Here is a 24,471-nt window from a genome sequence, read left to right on the forward strand (position 1 = left end):
TTTGTTTTTTTTTGTGATGCTAAATTAGTTCAGGAAAACTGTATCAAAATTGTAATCACATTTACTGTAATACTGTCTTTTTATTTTTTTTAATTACCACCAATCATATGAATGAATTTTAAGTTGAGTTTCCAACATGGCAGCTTTATTCCTACAGCATGCTTGCACATGCTGTCACGAACCCAAAGAAAGAGTGAGTTTGGGTGCATTCTAGATTATGTCAATCACAGTAGTAGCATTCCACTGAGGTTATGGGTTCTGCCTGCTCTGTCTTACTTGAGGAGCCATTCATTTACTGAAAAAGAAACAAAACAAAAACAATTATGCTTTAATAAACCTCAGAAATAAAATTGGATGAACTTAAAACATCTTTTAACACCTATAACATCCTGGAAAAGCCAGGCTCAGTTTTCTCCTTTTCTTGGGAAAGTACTGCGTCTGTATGATTATTTTTTTAGCAGTATTGTAACTCAATCATTGACCTTGCTATTGAATGTGTTCTTATCCACCCTTCAGCATAACCATAATATTTAGTCAAGAAGGAACTTTGACACTGTCTTGTAAGTGGTATAACTGTATGTGCACGGACTAGAAGGTGTGTAAGATGCAATCCAGCTCAGAAGTGAGCCCCAAGCTGTGGCAGTGTAAGATGTTACCAGCATAAGACTGAGTTGGTTCATTTGTTTGGTGTTCATTCCATAATAAAAAAACTTTCCAATTTGGATATTAGTTATGGCAGTGCACATCCAAAGTGAAATTTATTCTTTTGTTTGAGATCAGCTGTCATCAGGACTAGCTCATCCCCCTTTTTCTTTCCAGCAGAATAAAATATCTTTGTAAGACTTTAAAATGAGGCTAGAAAGCTGAAGGCCTGTGCCATCTGCTTATGAAAAATATCAGATGTCCCACAATGACTTTTATCATGGCTTTTCATGGATGTTTCTGGGCAAATTTCCTCTTCCAGTCAAATATTCAATCTTGGACTCATACCACTATTCCCCCAGGTCTGCTGTTTCATTTGTGTTTATTTGTAGACTTTCTTACGCGCTTGAATTTCCCAGAGAAAGGAGCTCAGTGTAAGTAAAGCAAGGGTTGTTCTGGAGGTAGAACGTACCTCTATACTGTAGTTTCTGTGCTCTATTGTTTGGACAATCTTTTCCCTGTAAACTAAAGTTGATATTAGTTCGGATACATCGATTGTTGAGGGGCTGGACTGGTCTGAAATTGTCGCTCATGCTCAGAAAAATCTGTGATGGCTGATTCTGGCTTAGCAGTCGTAAGGAATGCATCTGTACAAAATACAAAACAAGGATTTTTAGTTTTGGTCTTTCCTGTAATTAAAGAACATACAACACTATTAAATATACTACTTAGGAAATCAAAGTTAAACAGTTTCAGTGATTTGTAAGCGAAAGGTGGGTTGAAAGAGCCAACTTGAGATCAAACTGTTTCTTCTGCAGTCAGACGGCAATGGTTCTTGCAGTTACTGTGCTACAAGAATATTCATTAATTCAACAAAAATCTTTCAAACTTTGAGTAGGAAACTGAAGTAGAGGTTAAACTTCCTAACATCAGTTATTTTTGTACAACTTTACTGTGTTTGTTTAGAATCCGTATGCATTTATTCACAGAATCGTGAAGAATCTTACCAGGAGAGACCTTTGGATCAGTTGGTTCAAACTCTCACGGTGAGCGGAGCCCATCTCAGAGTGTGTGTATGTGCAACATTTTGGTAGTTCTAAATAAATAAATTTTGAAAAAATGCTCTTCATTGCTTTTGTAAGCTGTAGCAATTGCAAGCAGAGATCCATGCAGCAAAACATTGAATCTAGTTCTGTATGTAAAACTAGCAATGTATTTCAAATATTCTACTCTTGTACCTAGACTAGATCAAGTATTTGTATATTTATTATTATTACCTGCATTCTTGTTATGTAGACGGGTTTGTTCATTATTATCCAGCTTGCTGTTTCGTAGCAGGGTGGAATTGTCATTGACCCATCATATGTAATGAAACTAGAGGTCTCTGGGTAAAGCTCCTCAATGTTAAGCCCCTGTAGTAAGTATGCATCATCTGCAGAATTGAGAAGAAAAAAAATAAAGCAATGTTTTTGAGGGGGAAAAAACAGCGTTTGCAATCCTTACTTCAGAACATCAACTCTAGCTTACTGATAGGGGAAGTGCAACGACCATGTCACAGCACTTAGGTTAAGAAGAAGTAATCTTGGTTTGGCTTTTTCTCCTTGGTGACAGTGCGCACCTTCCCTGGGAATTCAGCTCAAGTATTCACTGTGAAACTCTGAACCTCATTTAAGAAGCGGATAAAAACTTCTTGAGGTTGTTGATTCAAGTGCAGCAGTCTTTGGAGAAGACTTACCATATTTTGGAGAGATTAACAATTTTGGCCTTCCTAAGGACTTGTGTTGAACAGTGAGTGTTAAAACTTAATTGCCCTTCTGCCAGAGGAAGAAGTTGAAGTTGAGGTTAATGCATGATAATAAACCTGCTCACTGAAGCCTGATGGCCTTTCATGTGCGCAGTGGGGCGGATGTGCTGCTAGCTCCCTGTGAGTGCTAACGCCAGGGCGGGAAAGTGTGCTGGAAAGGAGCTTACTGCGGGCCTTGCTTTGATATCATGAGCCTCTCTGGGAATTAATGAAGTACCCGTGTGTAACAGAATTCAGTCCGTGAACAGCTACCAAAATAAAATGAGGTAGGGACAGATCTCATGTCATCAAAGTTCCTCAGCCTGTTTTATTATCTGTACATTTCCCTTTTGTCATGCTGGACCTCTATTATTTTTGCAGTACTGTCAAAGCCAGAGCCGAGGCAATAGGAGTTCCTTCATAGGAAATACGCAGGGATTGCATTTAACTGTTGATAGATTTGTGCTCAGAGAAAGCTGTTCTGGTTGCAGGGAGCAATGCTGTGAAATCTCTGTGCATGTCTTCACTTGTGTGTGGTGTTCAGTATGGTTCATTTGCAGAGTGAGTAAAATGTGGGCAAGGAAAGCTGCATGTTTATGCAGTTCCCTTTTTGATACACAGAGTAATTTGCATTGATTTGAATTGAATACAAGGATGTAAAAATAAAGTAGAAGATTCCTGTTCAGTCTAAAGAAACACGTAGAAAGTACATCTTTTCAGTCAATACCAATTGTTTAGGTGTTCTTGCTTGATTCTCTGATGTTTTCCACGTTTTCAATGTAAACTGTTTTTATCGTTAAAAAAAGCTGATAATTTCTTGGCCATTGGGAAAAGAAGTTTTTAAATGAAAGCATAGAAAGAAATATGAATGATTAAGAAAGCATGTAAGATCTAAAAAACAGGAGTAGTTTAACTACAATTTAACATATAGCTGAAGGACAAAACTTAGGTGATCAGAATGTTTGCCCCATATTATCTAATGGGAAAAAAAGAGAACTACTGTACTGGCAACAGAAAGATCGAAGTACCCAGGCAAAGCAAATGTGGTTTGTTTTATTTGTATTTTGACATATGCGCTCACCATGCTGCTCCCAGGGTGCAAGTGACTACAGCATCGGCTAAAGGCCAAGACGAGGGTGTCAGATCTGCGTCCTGTTGGCCAGTACCTTACAGGTGTTTGGTATTAAAAATGTATTTGTTATTTGAGGAATAAAAATCTTGGCACGTCCTTTGATAGTTGCTACCAACGCAGCTCTCTGCCACCTTCTTGTCTTCCCAGGGTAACTGCTTTTCCAAATAGCTGGAGCTTCAGAGGAGACTGTGCTTCTCGGTGTTTTAGGTGACTGTTATCTTTGTAAAAATGCTTAGCCTTCACTGCCTCATGGCCTGGGATCTACAAGCTGTTTCTAGCCCCCCAGTTTTCCACTTGAAAGTGCAAAACCATTGCTATGGTATTATGAAGCCAAAATGCTGTTGAATTTTAACAGCTAGAGATGACTGAATGCACCTGTGTCCTGTTCATTATAAACATTATTTGCAGTGCAGCAGTAATTTTGCTAGAATTACATGAGAAGAGAGTGAATCCATTTTTTCAAGCCAGTGCCTGCTTTCCGTGAATCATCACACTTCTTTCCCATTCCCATGTGAACCTCCTGTTCATTTACAAACCATGGAGGGTGGTATATGTTGGCTGCGAGTGCCAAGAAGTCCATCCAAATTGATAGTTTCAAGCCCTAAGGACCAAACCCGCTTTGTTACATTCGCATTGCCTTCAGTGGGACTAAAATGGTTTTAACAGGGTTGAATTTGCCCTGAATTATTTTTTAGGAGATGGAAAGCTAACTTAAGTTTAATGCAGAGAAGGGATACTGATGATGCGTATTTTTTGTGTGTGCCACACTCCAGTTGGCTAATTTGTGTTCAGAAAAGCGCACAGATTATTAACGATAGGGTTATTTATAATAGATACAGAAACTGATTTATTGCTGGCATTAATGCAGGTAATCATGGGGATTTTGGAGTTGCCTTGTATGGCGTTAATAGAGAATGTGTTATTTTGATGTGAGCTGCTAACTTGCCTATGGATGTGCTGTACTGTGGCTTCTAGCAGTGTGGATGCAATGTGGGGCGTGGAATTCCCAGTCATCCAGGCAAGTCCAATGTGTGCTGGTGCTCTGAAAGTCAGGGGATGTGTTGCTTGTAGCCTTACTGAATTCTGCTTCAACTGCTAGGTTGCCTTGTTTACATACTGAGGATCTGCAAAATATACAGTGCTCTTTTTGTAGCCATCTTCCTCATCAGCATCCAGCAATGGAGTTGCTTCAAATTTGATTTGTTGCTTCTGTGTTTGCTTGGAGTGTGTTTAAGGAGAGTTGGTGGATTGTGTGTCAAAATCCGTCAGTAGTAATTAAAGAGAAACTAGAGGAGAAAATATCACTTCAGGAAACAAGGAAGATGGGTGTGAATGAAATAAGTATTTGGCCAAGAAAAAGCACTATTAATTCATGCCTGTGTGTGGGCTTTTCCACTATTCCTGTGGAAGTCAGACAGCTCAGTGGGAATGCCTTGAGGAGACCTCAGAGTAGGCATTTGATTATCATTTTTCCCATGAACAGCTCTGTTCTTTCCCTCTTCCCACACCTTGATTTAAAATAAATAATCTGTACTGGAACTGAAAAAGAACTGGGTGTGGGGATTGCATTAATACTAGGCTGCACTTAGATGTGTTGTCTCTTTTGATGATATTTATTGCAGGCGTGTGATCAAAATGGTTGAAAACAGTGTGATCTCTTGCCAGTAATAAACTTCTTTGGTAGACCTGTGCAGCCTTTATTAGATTCTCAGCATCATTCCTCTCCACAGCTCACACTATTTTTCTTGTTCTGTGTGTGTGCCTTGGGGTGATTTCTGAACTCGTGAACTCTTGTCTATACAAATTACATTTATTTAGATTTCAAATTCATTTACATGTAGGCCTCTGACAATTTTCTTAACAAATAATGGAAGCGCTCTTTCATCCTTAGATTTGTAACAGGTGTGTGAGGTCTGCTTTCACAGTAAAAATGTGTTCTTTTCAAGGAAATAGTACTTAATTGGGAATACATCAACTGAATTTTAAAAAGCCCTATTTGATTTCCAAGTTTGCATCATGGTAACTCAAAAAGGGACAGTACAGGTCTAAATAGAATACAGGGCATAGAATGTCGAGCTCTGCAGTTATTAAATTCAGCACTGGAGTTTCTCTGTTTATCAGCCTTCAGGAGCTGCTCAGATGCAGCTGGGAGCAGCAGTGACTCACGCAGAGAACCCGCTCAGTCCCCAGGGCCTCATGGTGGCCGAGCTGTTGTGCTCGTGGCAGGAGCTGCAGGAGCTCAGTTCTTCAGGCAGCCCACTGAAATGTGCCCCTTCGAAAATTAGGAGCCTTATCTCCAGAGATACGAAATGTAAAACTTTTCAGAATCATCTGTGAAAACTGATACTCTATTCACTTGTTATCTCTATTATAGTGAAAGATTAAATGTGAGAAAATGCAAAATTTTGCAGCTCTTCTGCCTAGCTGAGCATACTTGGGTGTTTCTATGGAGAATGACAAGCTCAGATTTCAGTATGGAGTTTAGGGAAGCTGAAATGTTGCTGCTTTTCAATGATAAGCAACCACTGGGCATGGCTGTTCTGAAAGAAATCCCCCTAGAATTGTACTTAAAGAAAAATTGCTTTCATGTTCCACTTTAGAGATTCACACAGATTCTGAATAAAGAATCCTTGTTTCAACTAGTTCAAAGAGTATTCTTTGTGCTTTCTTAATACTTAAAAAGTACTTAAAATCTACTTAAAAGTAGATTGGGGTCCACTTCGCTTTACTTAACCACTAATATCTGAGGGTAGAAATTCCCCTTTTCATGCATGTTGCCTGTGGACGTTTCATGCAGCATGATATACAACTCCTTCATTTTTTTTGCTATTCTTCTTCAGAAAAAAAAAAAATAATCACTCATGTAGGTATGCTGTTAGCTCTGCTGACTCTGAGCCTGTTCTCGTTTGCTCCATCCCCCTATTGGGCACAGTGGGAGCACGCTGAGTATTGCCTTCAGGAGTGGGCTTGTAAAACACAGCTTAAAAACCTCCGGTTGCTGAAGGCAGAATAGAAATCCCTGCAATGTAAGAAGTAAAACTAGTTTTCAGCAATGATGCTATAATCTATCATGTAAGACAACCACAAAATTACTTTCAGTAGCACTCTCGCACTCCCAGTTTACACTAAAAAATTTCTGGTCGATACTTGTTACTACAGCAAGCAACCCATTGCACTGAGAATGCTGTGTCCATCGTGTCCACCAAGGATTTCATTTTAGCAGATGCACCTGTTAGGGATAACAGTGGCTAAAAACTAAAACTATTCCAGTACTCATTGATTTTGCAATCTGTTATGCATTCACCTCAATGTGAAATTTCATTTGGAAAATCTAAATGAAGCGTGGTTGGAATTGTGTTCTCTCTTCGAGTGCCAAAACAACCAATGAAAGGTCCAGAGTGAAGGTGCACCTGCTTACAAATGCAGTGCCAAAGGAAAATGCTCTGCAATGGAGGTGATGGCTGTACACTCATTTACGCAACAAGGGAAAGGTGCTGCTGGTTCCTTTCAGCCCTGTGGAGCATCACATCCATAACTGTGGTCTCTCCTCTGCTCTGAGTCTCTGCAGTTTGCCCAGCCTTTGCTCTACTGGTCAGCTATTAAAGCTTGTGTGGCCAAGGAACACAAGAAAAGCTGTGATGCTCGTGTAAATGCATGGGACAGAGATGCTGTAATGGGAAAAACTAGGCAGGAGCCTTCCCTTACTCAGAGTGTGAGATCTGCTAGGTGTGTGTGTATGTGGGGAGAAAAGAGCTTTCTTAGTGCTCCACTGTCAGGTGTGTGTTTATAGTAAAGGACATGGAACTGCTGAGTTTGGAATGCAGTTGGAATGGCTCTGTTGTTCAAATTCTCTGTTGTATAGGCAAGACTCAATCTTTCTGCTTCTCTCTTGTTCAAGAATTAGTGGGTAAAATTCCGTGTTTGCAACTCACGTAGGTCTCAAATGTATTATTTTTTCTTGATGTGAACACTGTAGGATTGTAGTTCTACCTGTGCTGGGAGGGGAAAAGGTAGAGTGCAAAGAAATCAGGCCGTGAACTTCAGGGATGTGTGCAGAAATCTCTCCAAACACTTCCATTGTAAACCTGAAGTTCAGTGACTTGTTGGAGTTAAATGGATTTTTGAGTTCTCTAGAGATGCAGACAGGAAGCTTTCAGAGCATCATGTGTTGTTGGAGGGTATATAGTTTGATGCACTTCATTTACAAAGATGTAAACTGGGCAAAGTCTGACAGAGCTGAGAACTAAGCTCTGCAGTCCTGACACCCAGTCTCATTCCAGTTACAAACAACTCTATATCTCTTCCTAGATGCTGGTCTATGATATTTTCATAATCTGGTATCATTTAGTGTACTTACTTTATGGCTGCTTGGCATACAAGTGATTATTTGACAAAGGAATAATGTTTTCAGCATAGAGGTTTAATTTATTCCATTGAGGTCTGTATATTTTTCATGTCTTTCTCTGAATTACCCTGATTTTAACTGATGCTTAAGCTCCAGTTTTCCACTTACTTAATATGCTAGCATGGAAGTATTGAGCATTATCAGTTAAAGGCTTTCCAAACACGAGTACAACAAATATACATGCTATGTTGATGATCTCCTTATACACCCATTACATGCAGTAATAGCTAAATAGAAACCGCATTCTTCTGCGCAAAAAGAAAGCGTTAATGAATACTGAATCCACAGCTGCGTGTTAAAACAGGCAACAATGCAGCATTTTGTTGTAATTTGAATTGGAGTAATTCAGGCTGCAATATATGGTACTTCTGCTGCTAACAATAAACAGTCTTACCTGTGTGTTCTGTGCAAATATATCACATATATTTATTAAATATATTTTCATCAATTTACTGTTTGTCCAAACATAAAATAGGTTTTGAAGCTCAAAAATATTTAATGAACTTGTGACCTTATTAGATGTTTTCAAGTTCCCAAGTTTATCGTGCAGGTTTGCTGGCAATACAAGCTTGTAAACTGTTTCTCAATGCAAGGCGTCTCTCGATGCAGTGAGTCACTAAGCACAGCGTTTGCTACTAGCAGCATACAGCTATCATGAATGAGAAGAAACTTACTTTTATACGTTATTCTTGTTATAGTGTCTCTGTTAAGCATACGATTTAGAAATGGATTTGATGATTCAGATACCTAAGGAAGAGAAAATTACAGTGTCAAAACTTTCGGACAAGCATTCCCTTTCTGGAGCTGCACCTGTGATGTGCCCATTCCCTCCATCCCAGGGCCTCGACTTGCTGGGAGAGGTTCATTTCTAATTGACTCATTCATCTCATGTTTCATACAAGAATACCAAATCAAAGAAATCAATAACTTTTGTCATAGCCACTAAACTTTTATGAGTGGTTTTTATGATATCATTAATTTTCTCTCTTTATCCCTTTTCATTTTTTTCCATTATGTTTTCAGGAACTGTACGTTCAGTTCCTAGGATGAGGCTGTCTTGTGATTCCAGATCAGAGCCTCCAGGCACTGCAGTGCCATAACGAGGAGTCCAGTTTCTGCATTTACAGTTCATGAAGAACAAGTCCACCACCTACACATTAGATGCTGGCAACAGTGAATACTTACTTTCATAAATATGGAAACTACCACCAACCCATTAGGACTCTTTGCAGCTTCTGTGACATTTGTATACAACTCGTGGTTGTAGTGGATCAGTTGAACCTAGAAAGGAAAGATTGCAATTGAACAGTAGCAATTGTACCATGCATTGTTTGCAAATGCTCTCTATACACCAATTGCTTTATATTAAAAGCCTGTCTATGTTTAGGATATTTTTTTAGCAGTGCAATTTTTCAGAGATCTGTGGTGTGCACGATTTTAATAATTTCACTTACCATCTGGCTTCAGCTGGTATAGCACCAACATGCTTTCTTCTGAATTGCCAGTAAGTGAATTTACCCTCATCAAGTTATGAATTGCACTGCAGGGGGTGACATCATTTCCCCAGTGGAGCAGCACTTGCCACGGGCAGCAAGTAATCTGTGCTTCTCAGCCTCGAGCCAAGCACAGGGGAGTCAGGGGCTGAAATATTTGTAGAAACATATGGGATGCAGGATTGGAAGTGTTTAAAGCAGGACTTGCAGAATTCAAAATACTGATATCTATTGGCATTGGTTTTAACAAATTCAGTTGCAAAAGCTCCTACAGCAAAGTGCTTACTGTGTTACTGCTAACCAGGATCTACTCAGTGCCTCAGCTTCTCTTCCACTCATCATTAAAATGTACATTTTAGGTTACAAAGATAGAGTTCATCTCTCTCTCTCTCTGTGTAAATGAATATTTGTTACCCAGAATGATGATATTTATATTTTTCTGGGACCACTGGGTAATTTTACAGTTAATATTTATGCAATTATTATTATTATTTTTTTTTTTTAAGATAAACAATTTTAACAAACCCATGTGAAGAAGTTAAGTACTTCCAGTGATTTGAAAAGCTATTTATTTAGCTTTACTTTGCTTTAAGATATATTTAGTTTTCAGATGTCAATTAGAAAGGTAAGGTCATTGCTCTGGCAATCACAGCAGCTCGACACTTGTATTTTAAAAATCAAGTTCATTTTCCAACTACTGGTCTAAACCTGAAGTTAGTGCAATTAAATCTGTATAGCATTAATTCGGTCTCTGTCTTGTCACTTGAACTAAATAAATGGCCCAAGACTAATGCTGCCAGCAGAGGAATTTTATCACATCGGGCTTCCCATGCTTGTACCAAGGAAGAAATCTCTATCTCAAAAAACAAACAAACAAACAAAAAAAAACCCAACAGAAAACAAAAAAACCAAACTCCAAACAACTGAAATGTGATGTAATGATTGCATTGGTGCTTTTGTCTTCTGGATATGATGCCTGGTGCCGTTGTACTGTAAAGCAGAACAACTGCAAGGATTTCTCTACAAAAATGACCTCTCTGTGTAATTTACAGTGCATGTTCAACTAAAAGGACAAAGTGTTGCTTTGCTATCCAGATAAACGTTCACCCCCATGTACGCTAGTAGCGATCTGAATTACAACAGTATCCTGAGTTCTTTGTAACCTACACCATTATTACCTCAGTCTGTGAGAAGCTGAGAGACAACAGATGCCTGCAAACTTGGGGAGTTCAGAGAGTATTTCCTGCGCTGTGCCCAGCTGCACAACGCGTTCTTTGTACGTTATACGTAAATCACTCAGTCGGCTCCTGTGGGCTTTCTAGTGTGAAAATCCCTCAGGCCTCTTTTTGTCCCTGCCCCAGCCCTGAGCAATGTGGCTTTAGTGCTTGGATGTGGATGCAAAAAGGGTAGTGGGAATTCTGAAAGGAAAGAGAATACTTGCATGAGTAAGATTAGATCTTTGGCACGTAGCTTTACAATTCACAACTAATGGTTCGCAGACAAAAAATAGCCAGAATTAGTTACTATGTGTTGATTTCAGTTATTTTGTCCTCTCTGGATAGCAAACTGTTGGTTGACCTTTTTACAGTCCGCATGGTTGGCATGTTTTAAGGCAAGTGAACAAACCAGAACAGAAGTAAAAATGTCAAAGTAGCCAATGAAGACATCCACTGAATTCTGACAGCTGGGAAGCAGAATGAATGCAGTGAGCTTCCTAAAGGTCCCGCAAGGAATCAGAGCGTTTACAGTACAGCACACAGACATGCAGGCTCATCAGTCATTGCTTTGTGCTACTTGTGAACTTTCACAACACTGTGGCTCTGGGGACTGTCCTCACTGAAACGATGAAGCTTAGAACATATCCTTCTTTTTATGTACAGCTAGTAATTCTGGTAACCAGATTAACTTGTGAATTATCAAAGAAGTAAGAACTGAGATACGTTTTACACTAGAATTCCTTCTGTAATGAGTCCCAGATTAGAAACAGATTAGGTGAACCAAGTTTATCTCGCAGTCCAAAACACTAGTGAAGGAACAGCTAAAAGGAAGGGCCAAATTCTCCTTCCACCCTTGGAAGCATGTGTCAGTGTGAAGCTCTTATTTTTATGGATGGCACTTATGGGAACAAAATTCTTCAAGTATGTACAAGTGTGTAGAGAATATTTGTCTCAGACCCGCAGGAAGGAGCCCGATGTGCAGAGCAGTGCTGCCTGCTGCGATGCGTTACGCTGCAATGAGCCTGTGACTGTCCTGGCTCTGGTGGACCTCTTTGGTAGCAGCGAGACACAGTTCTGTCTGTGCAAAACTGGCATGCAGACTGCAGGCAGATGTACGTGTCTGAGGGGCTGCGTTAACACGCTGAACTGCTTAGAAGTTAGAATAGTTATTTCCTGTGCTGATCTCTAAATGATCTCTCCACACTGTATTGCGCTCTCTGTACAAGGAAAGAACCTGTCTGAAAGTGGTCTTTACTGGTGATTTTCAGGTGGTTTTCATTTCAAGTTTCCTGTTCCTGCAGGTCGGTACTCATCTGCCCCGCGCCACCTCCCCTCATCACACTCAGACTGGTTGTGAATGGAGTGTTTTTGAGAGATCTTGTTTCCCTGTATTTTGAGAAGACCCTCTCACCTCACTAAGCGTTATTGTTTCTCAATGCACTCAGTGCTGAATGAAGACAGATCTTCTTTTTTCTTCTGAAAGCTGTCACTTGCTTTATGTTAGAGTTGTATCTTTCTTCCCTGCAGCCAAATCAATTTTAAAGCTGTTTCCATGGCATCATGGTTAAATTCAATGGTTTTCTCTTTTTTTAGATTTTTTTTTTTTCTTTTTAAAAACAAGAGACAAAATTTTCATGTTTCTCACGTGGAACAGACTAATTTAGAAAGGTACAAATGAATGAAGATATCTAAGATATAGAATACTACAACCAGGATTAAGGATATAATTCCCTATAAAAGTTCTTTTCAGAATAACTTCCTTAAAGCTGCCTGAAATACCTGTAATCCTACAGTCTGCATTAAGTATTACAAGTTTTTTTTCCACGGAGATGAAACCACACAACTAAAAATGCTCATATCTGAAAATCTTACTTTTTCAAATGATGGCATTGTATTAAAAACAAAGCGTAGCAAGAGCAAACTTGCATTGCTAAAGTCCCCTTTGGTTCTGGTTTAAGTTTCAAGGCTCCAATGCAATAAAGAATCTTGTTATAAGATATTGATTTCTTTTCTGTTTGGTTTTTTTTTTTTTTTGAAGATTCCCCCTTTAAGATTAATTTGCCTCTGAACAACTTACAGCTCTTTGCTTTCCTCAAGCAATAGAAGTTCTGTTTTTCAGGAGGATGGAGAGAATTAAGATTAATTACTCTCATTTTAGCTGCTGAAAATCCAGAATGTGCCCTTGTTCCATCGCCCAAAAATGTGCAGTGGACCAGGAGCAGACACAGCACTTTTCAGACACCTGATGGCGGTGCTGGGAATGCCAGCAGGAGCTGCTGCAGTGCCTTGGGGTTCACGCAGTGAGCACACAGCCCGCGGGCTGCAGGCGGTGCCCTCAGGGGAAAGCAGGCAGGCAGGCAGGAGCTGTGGCTTGGCGCTGGCTACTGCGGGGAAAGCATTGGACTCTTTCCCAGCACGCAGTACATGGGTTGGTTATGGGATCACCTGTGCTTTGCTGAAGATCAGCCCGGTGCTCGAAGTACTTGTGCTGTTAGTGTGGAGAGTGCTGGTTTTCACCTGCAGTGCGTTTTGGTGGTTTATGATCCTTTGCACAGGTGGAATGTGCATCTTTGGGCAGAGCTGGTAGCAGGATATTTTCCGCACGGCCTTTGCTCGAGGCCCTTTGGCTGAGCAGGAGGAGGCAGTTTGCCGTGTTGGTGATGATTCCAGAGGTTCTTTTTGGCAATCTTGTAGCAATTACTCTGACTTGGAAAAATCCTCCGATCTAGTGTGCATGCTTCACACTTTTATAAATATCAGCTCGCTGCAAAATGTTCTGCTGCAGTGAGGTATGGAGAAGTATGAATCTAAGAGAATTTAAAATATCACAGCACTTCACACACTTTTTATTTTTTTTTCCCTGAAGTCCTGTTGAGAGTAATGGAAATGCTCTTTATCCTCACCTGGAAGTGTTATAACTGAGTGCATAAACATCCTGATTTGTAAGTGACAAGAGATCTAAACCAGGAAGTGAACAGCAGTAGGGAATGGCTGATCTGTAACTCTAATATTTGCATTATGCTGGGCTACCTGATAGACTGTTGAGATACTTGATTGAGAATGAGCACAAAGCACATTTCCAGCACAGCAGGGAATGAAAGCAAATGGAAGTGCTCGGGGAACGACTTCAATGTTTGTTTGATTCAGAGACCTTGCTGAGTGTGGCCAAGATTTCGTTAAGGAAAAAAATACAGTTCCGTTTTTATAGAGTTAAATAAAAAGTGCGAAAGTAATTCAATTTCTGTTTGTCAGGAATCCAGCGAGTAAAATAATTTGGGGGAGTTAAAACCCATTAATAACATTTGATAGCCCTATGTTAGAATGTATTTGCCCTTACAGGTTTTGTAAAACCATTTCGGAAAAGCAATAACAACATATCACCTTAGAGTTATTTGTGACATTAATTTTATCAGTGCAAGATGGTCTGAAGTCTGAGGTCCTCCTGTTGTGAATGAGTCAGACGATCACAGGATGGTTGCGGTCGGAAGGGACCTGAAAGATCATCTGGTCCAACGCCCATGCCAGATTTTTTCTATGTCTATGCTCACGTGTTCACAGCAACAGCTGGAGAACTGGGCTGTTGGTGGGCTCTGAAGAATGCGTGCTGTCACAGTTCAAGCAAATAGAAATTAAGGTTCATGCTAATTCTATTTGAAAAATGAAACCATCTTTTTCTCATGCATGAAGTACTCTACCAATAAATGAGGGATCTGCCAAAACAGCAATACCCACGTGCTTCCTAACTGACCCTTAGCTCCACCTGTCTTATTTCATACATCTGAGCCCACAGCTGTGTGGGATGTTCTTACATCATTTTTAAATGGTAAAATAGATGTTACTTGACCACATAGACTTCCAGCAGTTTACTTAGCATTTTATCAGAACACTGTGAGTTTTAAGACTGAAATCAATTAAAAAGAGTTTAGTGCAATAAAGCAGAATTGCCAGAGCTGTTTATTTTAAGTAACTTCCTCTGACTCCTCATCGTTGTCAAAACCCAAGTTCTTTAGGTTGTTGCTGACAAACGTTGATGCTGTTGTTTGCTTTGCTGCTTTTGACAGTTATTTCATGATTTAAAAGATATGCCTATGAAATACCAGTTTGATAGAAGGGCTTGTCATCCACATTTATAGCAATTCCAGCAGCTGTATCCTAGATGCATAAAAAAGATTATAATTCTCTTTTATTTCAAAGAATAAGTCTAAGAACACAAGAAAGGAGCTTGCTTATCTTCTGCTTATGAGCAGACAACTGCACTGAAGCGTGTGCAGAGAAACGCAGTTGTGCATTGTGCAGTAAAGCAGAAATGCAGTTTAGAGTTAGCTGTACCTGGCTGTGAAATCTAATTTGCTAGAGACAACTACGTGCTAGGAATTAGTGCTAAAACAGCAAATGCTGTCTAATACTTCATTAGACCAATTAGTAACAAGAACTACCATGTAGTACTTCTGTTCAGCAAATGGTGCCTAGTTCTTTACCCAAGTTTCCCCCACAAGTCCTTAGCACTGTGAGGTATCTTCAGCGTGTAACTCTTACACTGAAACAGTAACATCTGCTCCTTTAGGCCTAAAGTAATGATCTGTAGTTGCAGGCATACAGTTGAGAGGTGAGTAAGAGTTTGGGATCCCTGGGCGCCTGCTCTCAGCTGCTCCAGCAGGGCGTTGTGGTGCTCTGAAGGAGTCTGTGTGTGAGGCAGCTCTGAACAGGGCAGCCGTGTGGCTGCTGACCTGCTTGCCTTGCACTGATAAGGCTGCTAACGGAGGAAAATATACTCATTTTAATTCATTTGAAAACAAGAAAATTGGGTATTTTAGACAATATTTTAAACTTGAGGATTTTTTTGTTAAGCACAAGACAATAGTAAAAAATACAAATGTACCAGTTCAGGCTGACTGAAAAAGAGTGTAAGAGATGATGGATTGTTGCTACTCAAATGTTCCCAGAACCATTCCAAGTGTCACAATCAGAGATTACCCTCTTACAGATAGTAGGAAAGGCAGTGATGGAAAACCCAAGCTGAGCCCCAGCGCTACAGAGATGTGTCTGTGTGACACTGGGAGAGCAGCTGACAGGGCAGTGGGTGCTGCAGCTTCTTGCTGCTGGTTCTCTGAACGTGGGGTATTTCTGGCTGACCTGCCAGTCAACCACTCTTGTCAGTCATTGTTAGCAGATGAGCGCGAGCTCGGTAAACATAAATAAATGGCATTGTTCTGCAATTCACTTTGTGTGAGGATCAAAATGAAGTCTTAAACTCAAATGTTTAATGTTGATTATGTCTTGGCTGATGTAGAATTTCACTGCAAGCTATAATTTGGTACTGACCCAATCCATCATCTACAAAAGCTGCGTTGTAGGAGACAATAGAGGTAATGTGGGGGAAAAAGGCTCATAGATGAGCCTGTCATCATTCCTGGATTTGTGCAGGATTTCTGACTAAACACTACATTTAAATTGTTTTCTCATTTAAAATACAACAGATGCTCAAGCACCATGATGATGAATTCAGTATAAATGCACAATTTGAGAGATTCAGTTACATAATAGTGCCCTGAATTTCTGGATAACTCTGTATTTCTTTCACAGCCACTCCAGAAGGCAGCAGAAATTGTTTCCTACAAGTCAAAGACATGGTGAATTGGAGATCAATGTTTTTTTTTATCATTTGACTTGTTACTCCACAGTAGCACGTCAAAAGGATGCATTCGTATTTCAAGCCTAACAGTATGTGATGCCACTATAGCTCTCAGTGCACCTTGCCAAAGTACCATGCACTGCTACATTTTAGTTGAAAGACTGGGCATGATGGGCAGGCGAAGAAAAATATCACAGATTGATGGGCAAAACAAAGGTACCCAGCATAAATTAGAAGGGCATGAAATTACACACAGCAGCAGTTGTCTATCATAAGAACACATTCTTCTGGGCACCTTGTAAAGGGCTCTGAGAGTTACCACGTGATAAGAGCAGTTCAGTACAGCCACACAACTGCAGATTAGTTTACAAACAAACAGAGAAAGAGGGTCATCTCAGAAGCCTTTCCTTTAGCCTAGATTGTGCTGCAGTTGGTGGAAGTTCAAGGATCTAACAGTGGTTTTCTTTGTTAAAGGTATTTTCTGCGCTTTCCTGTTTTATATAATCACTTAAAGCTGCTTCCTTGCATCCACAACTAAAAGTCTCAGCTTTGCACAGACAGCAAAAGAACTTCTCCTCTCCTGTTTGTCTCAAACTTTCTGGTTACAATTTTCAGCACAGGAGTAACCTTTTCCCTAACTCACTGCTAATTGTCACCCAGTCTAGCTAAATACCAGTGGCCTCTGCTACGTAGTTTGTCTTGCCTGTAAAACACAAATGCTTAGAGTCAAGAAGTCACCTGAAAACTCATCTAAATGCTAGGAGGTAAAGCTGTGAATATGCCTCGAATTTGTGCTTATCCACAAATTTTGGAGTTTAATAAGTGAAGGTCAATTAAAAAAACCCCACCAATTGCAGATCCCATAGACACACGTTTGTTACTGTGTCTGTTTGTGGGCTGTTGGAATAGTGGGATGCAGAGCTAAGCCAACAAAAGGGTGAAGAATGGAAATCAGTTATGCAGACAACTTCATCGTAACAAAATGAATAGCGCTTTGGCTAGGAATTAGGCTAAAGGCAAATGCACCTAGACGGTGAAACTGTGATGCAATATTGCTAATCTTGAAAGCAGGGCTGCCCACGTTGGAGGTCTGTGGAATGGGAGTTTGTGAGCACAGTCTGCTGTGGGTCTCCTGTGTGTGCTTTCAGATGTAATCTGTCTCATGGTGAATCTGGAAACTAATCACCAGTAATTCGTCTTTGCACTGGAAGTGATGGTGAGCACAGCAAAACCAGCTCAGATTTGCAACATAAGCCTTTTATATGTCTTTCTTTAAAGCATGGATGAGTGTGAAGTGTCATTAGTACTCAAAACGCGCCTCCTGGTCGGCATGATGGTGGGAAAAGGAGCAGCGATAAAGTCACACTTGTAATTTGTATCAGTAGAATCTCCACATCAGAGGACAGAAGTCAAAGTTTTTTTCCCATTAGAAAACACAGTCTGTATTCATTTACAGGGTAATTTATGTAGCTGAAATGCTGAAAGTACCAGCATGGGAATACCTGAAAGGCCAGACGTATTTTCCCTTAATGAAAGGAAACTGGGGAATTTGCCACACTCCAAAATGCAGAACTCCTGAAGGAATCTATAGTCTGTTGAACTTTCTACTATTAGAAAAGTTGAATTTGGGTGATGATCCAATTAAACGCTCTGAAATTCGTTTTGTCCATGTAGTAAACTAGTTAGTGCTGGCAGCCTGGTCTCAGTCATGTGAAAGCAGCTCCTTGTTCTTGCTGGCAAATGGCCCGGCTTTCAGAACGTCTGTGACTTCAGTGCAGATCCCACGCACTGTTTGTTTTCTGCTGCTTCCAGTTCCCTCTAGAAGAGCTATAAACCCCTGAAGCACAAACGGAATGGGTTCAACAGCGTCACTTCCACAGGGAAATAATATCTGAATTAAGTTAGGGATTGTGAAAGGTGCAGCTGCTGGGGAATTTGTCTGCCTCAGTGCAGCACTCTTCAGTAACCACTTCTCATAAGCGAGCAGGAAAGGCAAAGAGGTGCAGAGGGGGCCACCCCCAACAGCAGCCCCTCCACCCACCAGGGCACTGCTGGAAGGAGGAGTGCCTTCACGAGTGAATCCCACATCCTGCCTCTCCATGCAGCAGCAGGGCTGTGCAGTGCTGCACTTGGCTTTGGGTTTGCATCAGCCTCATGCAAACAGGCAGGCACTAATACTTGCAAACGCTGGGGCGCAGTGGCTGGAATGCTCTTGCTCTTTGTTAGAAGCATGGGAAATTATCTTTTAATACCAGCAATATCTCTTGTGGATTTTGTCTTATTTTTACCCCACAATATTATTTTTTTTACTGATTTCACCAGCCGTGGTTTTTTCAGTTCTGATGCTGCACCTGCCGCCTCTTCCTTTATTTCATTTCTTCGCTGTGTTCATTATTCTGTGCCACGTCTCTCATATAGCAAAAGAGAACCTTTCTGTTAGTGCACAGATGAAATGGAGCTGAAAATTAGAGCAGATAAAAATCCATCTCTTTGAACTGTAATGTTGGGAACTCCTCAACCATTGTAGGCACCTAATTGAAGATAATGTTGATTCTATACATTACATTATTACTTGGTAAAGCTTACATCGTTAAGCATGTATTTGATTTCATTGTACCGCGGTAAACAATTTTGTTGTTGTGATTATATGCTGGTTTGTAATGACTGTAGGGGAAGCTGCATTGTGAGTTAAGTGCAGACAGTGCTGTCTGTAGATTTTGAGTTATGGAGCAGCAGTGTGCTTACCCCATTACCTTGCTAAAACCATAAAATTATCTTGCAGCGATGCAAAACAGTGAACCTAAAAGTGAGGAATCATAGTATGAATTAATATTTTAACAATACCAATTTGCTGACTGCTGTGAAGAAGGATCTTATATATAAGTATGGCAGTGGGGACTACATTAGGGTTTTCTGATTTTTATAAATGTAACATAAATGCATGTGTTTGGATTTTAACTTTAAGTATATGTTATATATATATTTATGTATATAAATATATATTAAATTTTACTGCATCGTAAATTGCGTGCTTCTAATGCTATAACAAGTTTCAAGACATAGAAAAAAAGGTGCAGGAAAAAGCAAGTTCTGACATGAAAAAGTCCTTGAATTCTGAGCCCAGCTTACAGCCAGAATTCTGTCTCCAATGGTCCCTGATCTCAGTTAAAGACGTTTCTGAATCCCATTAAAAATAGCTGTTTTCTCAATAAACAGCCTGAAGAGTTTTTCCTGGGACAAAGGTTTTAATAATTAAAATTAGTCCATACTGAAGCACAGGAGATTATTTGATCTTGTTCAAAAATTGACACTTTCCAGAAGGAAAAAGAAAATAATGCTATTTCTCTAATAGATTGTTCTGTGCAGAACTGGAAGTCAAGCAGTAGAAATTCACCTCAGAAGAAAGGAGGAAAACTCACTGGGGAAATAGGTTTGCTTGAAATAATTGTGAGCTTGAGCATCAAGGTTGAGATTTTTAGGACGTTTCCAGAAAAAAAGCCAAACCTGTAAGACTCTCAGGAGGAGATGTAAAAATGCATTTGTTACTACTTCAGGGCATCACAGCTCTCTGCCACATTACGTGAAGTTGTTGCTGGCTCTCGTGCTCCAGTCCAAATTTCAATTTGTCTATTTTTCATCCTGTAATTTCTACAGAAACTGTTTTATCAAGTCAGTCTGTATTTCTGCACAGAACTGAAAATGTCTCCATTCATTAGAGTTAAATTTTGCCTCGGTGGCCTCTGCCACCTTTGGTTACTGCCAGCAGAAGAAAAACTACAATCAGAAGCATGCTAGTTTGAGCATGGCCCGTAGTGCCAGGATTCCTTATAAGCCACGCTCCCTATAAATGCAGCATGTGCTCCTCAAGCCCACAGCACGCTCCTCGCCCATACTCAGACCCAGACATGCTGCCTTTCTGTAAACACAAGCATATCCCCTGCCCTTCTCTGTCCTATTTCTACCTGTCACTTAAAATATGTTATTCTTCTAATGTTAGCTCTGCTATCCAGCTGTGCTATTCCTCACTGTGCATTTCCCAGAGAAGCAAAACAGTCCATAAATATATGTTAGTTTTCTTTCGCAGTGGTGTTAAAAGGTTAGTGAGTATATGCCTTAAAACAGACTGCTATTTTTTCAGGGGCCGATCACAGTGGGAAAGGGCAGCACTGCTGCTCTGCTGTCAGCATCACTGAGGATGTCACAGGTTGCTCATGCAAGTGTTTCTGAAAGCACAGGTGTATGAGTTCAAGATGCTCCGGCAGGTCACTGTATTGCACATCTTTATGCTGCCAAACTGTCCCTGCATTCTGTTTTTTTACTCTGATGTACATAATTGTATATAATGCCACATTAACCATGGTTTTTAAATATTATTCTCTAGCTTTGTATCGTGTGAGCAGAACAACATTAAGGTGCAATCTAAGTGTATAGGGTGGTGCTGCAATTCAGCAGAAATGATGCTGCAGCTGTAATAAAAAGCTGAATTTTCTTGACCTGTTTGATCTCTCTTTGTGGCAAGATAAAAAGAGAGCAGATTTGATGAGAAAGTGGAGAGCAAGGTGAAATAAGACTACAGGCAAACCAACTACTGGGTGTACAACCAGCCTCTCTGTTCCCATTTCTGAGCCTCAGAGCACATGATAGTCTGTGCTATTTCATCAAAGTTAATTCTCCATTTTCTGAAGATTTGCAATGTCCATTTGCTGTTTGCATTAAATAAGAAGTAAACAAAACCAACACAAAACAGCAGCACAGGACCTGCCTTTATCAAAGAATTCACATTTTCAATGTGAATTTAAATTACAAGGAAAGACTATCTTTCTTTTGCTGTTGTTACCACAGATCAGTTTGTTTTGTAGAAACTGTGATGGTTTCTCTTTCCGTAGAGATGACTGCTGTAAACAGTGTATGCAAATGAAATACCTGCACATTTAGGAAAAGTTCGTTTCTTTCATTAGCAGCAATGGGACAAAACAGCTCTTCAGTTACCAATCTGCTGATCAGAATGAATCAACATCTTAGAGTTTGAACTCTGTCAAAACAATCAGATGGTTCAATAAATGGAGACTTTGCTTTCAAATAATAACTATGCATTTGGAAATATTGCAAAAGATATTTACCATATCAGCATTCCTTCATCTTTGAAGACGCATCTTGGTAAATTATTCTCACTGCTTCAGTGCCTTTTAATACTGTAATGCTTATAACCCTACTGCAATTCAAAAGCGTGCTATGACTTAGCTTGGCATGCTCACTACAGGATAGACTTCAGTGTTTGGCAGTGTTTCTGTTTCAGGTAGGCAGAATATTGTGTGTATCTGATGGGAAATTCATGCTATTATCCATTGATACATTTGCATGCTATCGTTTGCACAGTGTGTAGTGCACTGGGGTGATTGATTTTTGCTACAGAAATAGGAATGACAAGATCTGCCCATTCAAAATACCCATGAGCAAATTTTGAGAAATCAGGTAGGCAACATCTCTGGGACTTTGAACACACCACAAAACGTTGTGCTTTGGTCCTCGCTGTGCCACAGCCCGTTGTCATGACTGCAGTTGACTCAGCCTCTGTCTCTGCCCAGCCATTTGTAAAATCTGTGAAATAATTATGCTGCAAGGTAATTGATAGTTAATGGGGAGCATGTTAATGACTGTAAAGCATTTGACAAAAAGCATTATAAGGGCTATCATTACTGCCTGTTGTGAGCAGCTATCAGCATTTCAGAATACCTACAGGGAACATGAAGTGACCACTTCTAGACATGACGTGTCTGAGTTAGATTTCTGGTGCAGCCTCATCTCTAAACAAAGCAGTGAACTAAAAGGAGACGGTCTCTTCCAGCTCTTCATTTTTATTTTCGTCTTCACAAACATTAAAGGACAGACTTAAAGCTGATGTAAGAAGACGCAACTCAGAAATTCTGTTGGTTTTCTGGCCTTTTCCCACTTACAAATGTTTTCTTTTAAACCATGTAGGTCTTTAGATTTAATCATGGCCGTTCACTTTGAGATACGAGCTGCCATTTTTAGAGCACAAAACACAGAACACTATGTAGCAACACACAGGTAAAATCGAGCTGCTTCGCGCTGCCCCGAGGTGGTTTGATGACCACATGCAAAATGGTGCTGAGTTTACTGATCACGTGAAAGATGCATGGGGTCAAAAAACTGATCAGTTCTCCTGTGCTAGCAAAGAAGTCTGTTTCATTTTAAACAAAGGAATTGGTCTGAATAGCGTAGCACTTTTTCCTCTTCTGGCTTATTCAGGGCAAATAAATGTGAAGTTCACGTATGCGCTGACATGCTCATAGTCCTTTTTTTTTTCCACTGGGTCTGTTAATGTATATGAAGAGCTGTGGGAACAGACCCCAGAGTTGTTGTCTAGAAGCTCAGAATTCTAACACAAGATTTCCAACTTTCTTTGCCATATTTGTTTCTAATGATCAATATACCTGAAATGTAAGTCTGTATTTTCAAATAGGCCATTGGAAAAAGTTTTTAATTTTTTTTTTTTTACTCTGCTATTTTTCCTTTCATCATTTGTCTGGGTTTCTAAAAGACAATCCTATGAGAATGAAACAGACATCCATTAGAATCTGGGAGAATAAATGTGATTATTTTTTTTTTAAATTACCCCAGGGAATAACTCTGCCAGTTAGGATGGAGAACAGTTCCTCTATTGCACCTTTTGTAACTGAGAAACAGCACTCTAAGGCTCTAAGCTACAAATCAAGCAGTGAAAATCCTCTTGACTGAACACACCCTTGGGCTTCACGCAGAATAAGGCCTTGCAGTAATCAGAAGCTGGGATTTTTTTTTGCTGAAAAAGGGTTTTGCTGGAAAATGCTTACATGTCAAAACCAAAGTACCTTGTGCAGGGAACTTGATTTCAAAGAACTTCTGCTGAAAAACAAACAGAGGCTGTTGGATATCTGCCTGATTTCCTGCCAGCACGTCTGTTGATTTAGTCAAGAGTCTGGACACCCAATGTTTCCTCACCCTAGCTTACCTTACAGCAATTTGTTGGTTTTCCTTTGGTGTTCCTCTCCTCAGCAAGACAATAAATGTGCATAAAGGATTGTTTGTAGATAGAGGCAGATTGTCAAAGGGGCAATCTGGGTACCTACGGCTTGGGAGCTTTCAGATTCCTGTAGAGAACTCTGCCTTAAACCAGAACTGTTAGGGTAGGGCTGTGATTTGCAGAGCTGGAAGCACATAGAAATATTCTTGTCTACTGCCTCTCTTCCAGCTCTACCATGCCTGAAGCAGAAAGCCAGCATGGTCAGGGATGAATTGTACTGTTCAAAACCACAGCAGTGCCTTTCTTCCCAGCTTGCCCATTAGCCCACCTCACTGGAAATAGCTTGCTGTGACCACCGCTCTGAAGTTAAAGATGGAACAATATGTGCCAAAATCTGAGTTAACTGGAACACTTTTGGTGCAGTAATTTGTATTTCAGGTAAAATTCAGGTCCCTGCAGGTCAATGCTACTGTTGCTGTTTAGAAGCAATTCACAAACCTCAAAGCAACAAAGAGATTTCACAACATGCAGAATTACAATTACAGCTCTGCCTGCCTCTTTGGTTATTTGCTTATGTGTTTGAAGAATTGGTGTGTCCTGATAGGGAAAGTGTGTTATAGAGGGTTCTAAGTCTCACCCGTGATGGGTACTTCTGTAAATACTCAATGTATTTTAATTATGCTTTTATTGGTAGCATATTTTTATGATATTTTATTGACCTTTCCCTGTTTTTTATGTGAAGAGAGAAAGAGATGAACGCTAACCTCAAACCACTTGACAGCTTGTACTTGGAGTACAGTTGGTTCTAAGAAGCCTTTTATCCTTTTCTGAATCATGATTCCCTATTTCAGACAAGGCAGCAATTCATCTTTTATGTATATTACCATAAGCTTTTTTTGTTCTCTCAGAAAAGAAGAAAAGGATTGGGGTTTGCTTCTTGCTTCTTCTGGAGAATCTTAGAACCAGATTTGAAATCCATGCTCCTCTGCTGCTTTAGTCTAGTGAAAAAGTGCTGCATTGATGTTTTGATGGAAAACTTTCTACACAACTTTGTCAGAGTATTTCAGGCTTGTGAGATAGGTAGGAAAAAAAGCATCAGGTGAAAACTGGGTGGCCAAACTCCCATAGCCATGGATACTGTAA

The 24,471-nt window shown here is 40.1% G+C and overlaps 1 protein-coding gene across 1 annotated transcript in view; it reads right to left on the reverse strand.

The window, feature by feature from the left end:
- Positions 1–272: 272 nt before the first annotated feature.
- Positions 273–24,471, reverse strand: part of CA10 (carbonic anhydrase 10) — a gene marked incomplete at both ends in the record, with an annotated part of 152,653 nt that continues 128,454 nt past the window's right edge. The window contains 5 exons of the mRNA XM_079544433.1: positions 273–295; positions 1,115–1,289; positions 1,920–2,074; positions 8,637–8,709; positions 9,148–9,243. Coding sequence (XP_079400559.1) covers positions 273–295; positions 1,115–1,289; positions 1,920–2,074; positions 8,637–8,709; positions 9,148–9,243 — 522 coding nt within the window. The remainder of the gene's footprint in view (positions 296–1,114; positions 1,290–1,919; positions 2,075–8,636; positions 8,710–9,147; positions 9,244–24,471) is intronic.

The sequence above is a fragment of the Tetrao urogallus genome, assembly GCF_951394365.1.
Source record: "Tetrao urogallus genome assembly, chromosome: 18".
Taxonomy (NCBI): Eukaryota; Metazoa; Chordata; class Aves; order Galliformes; family Phasianidae; genus Tetrao; species Tetrao urogallus.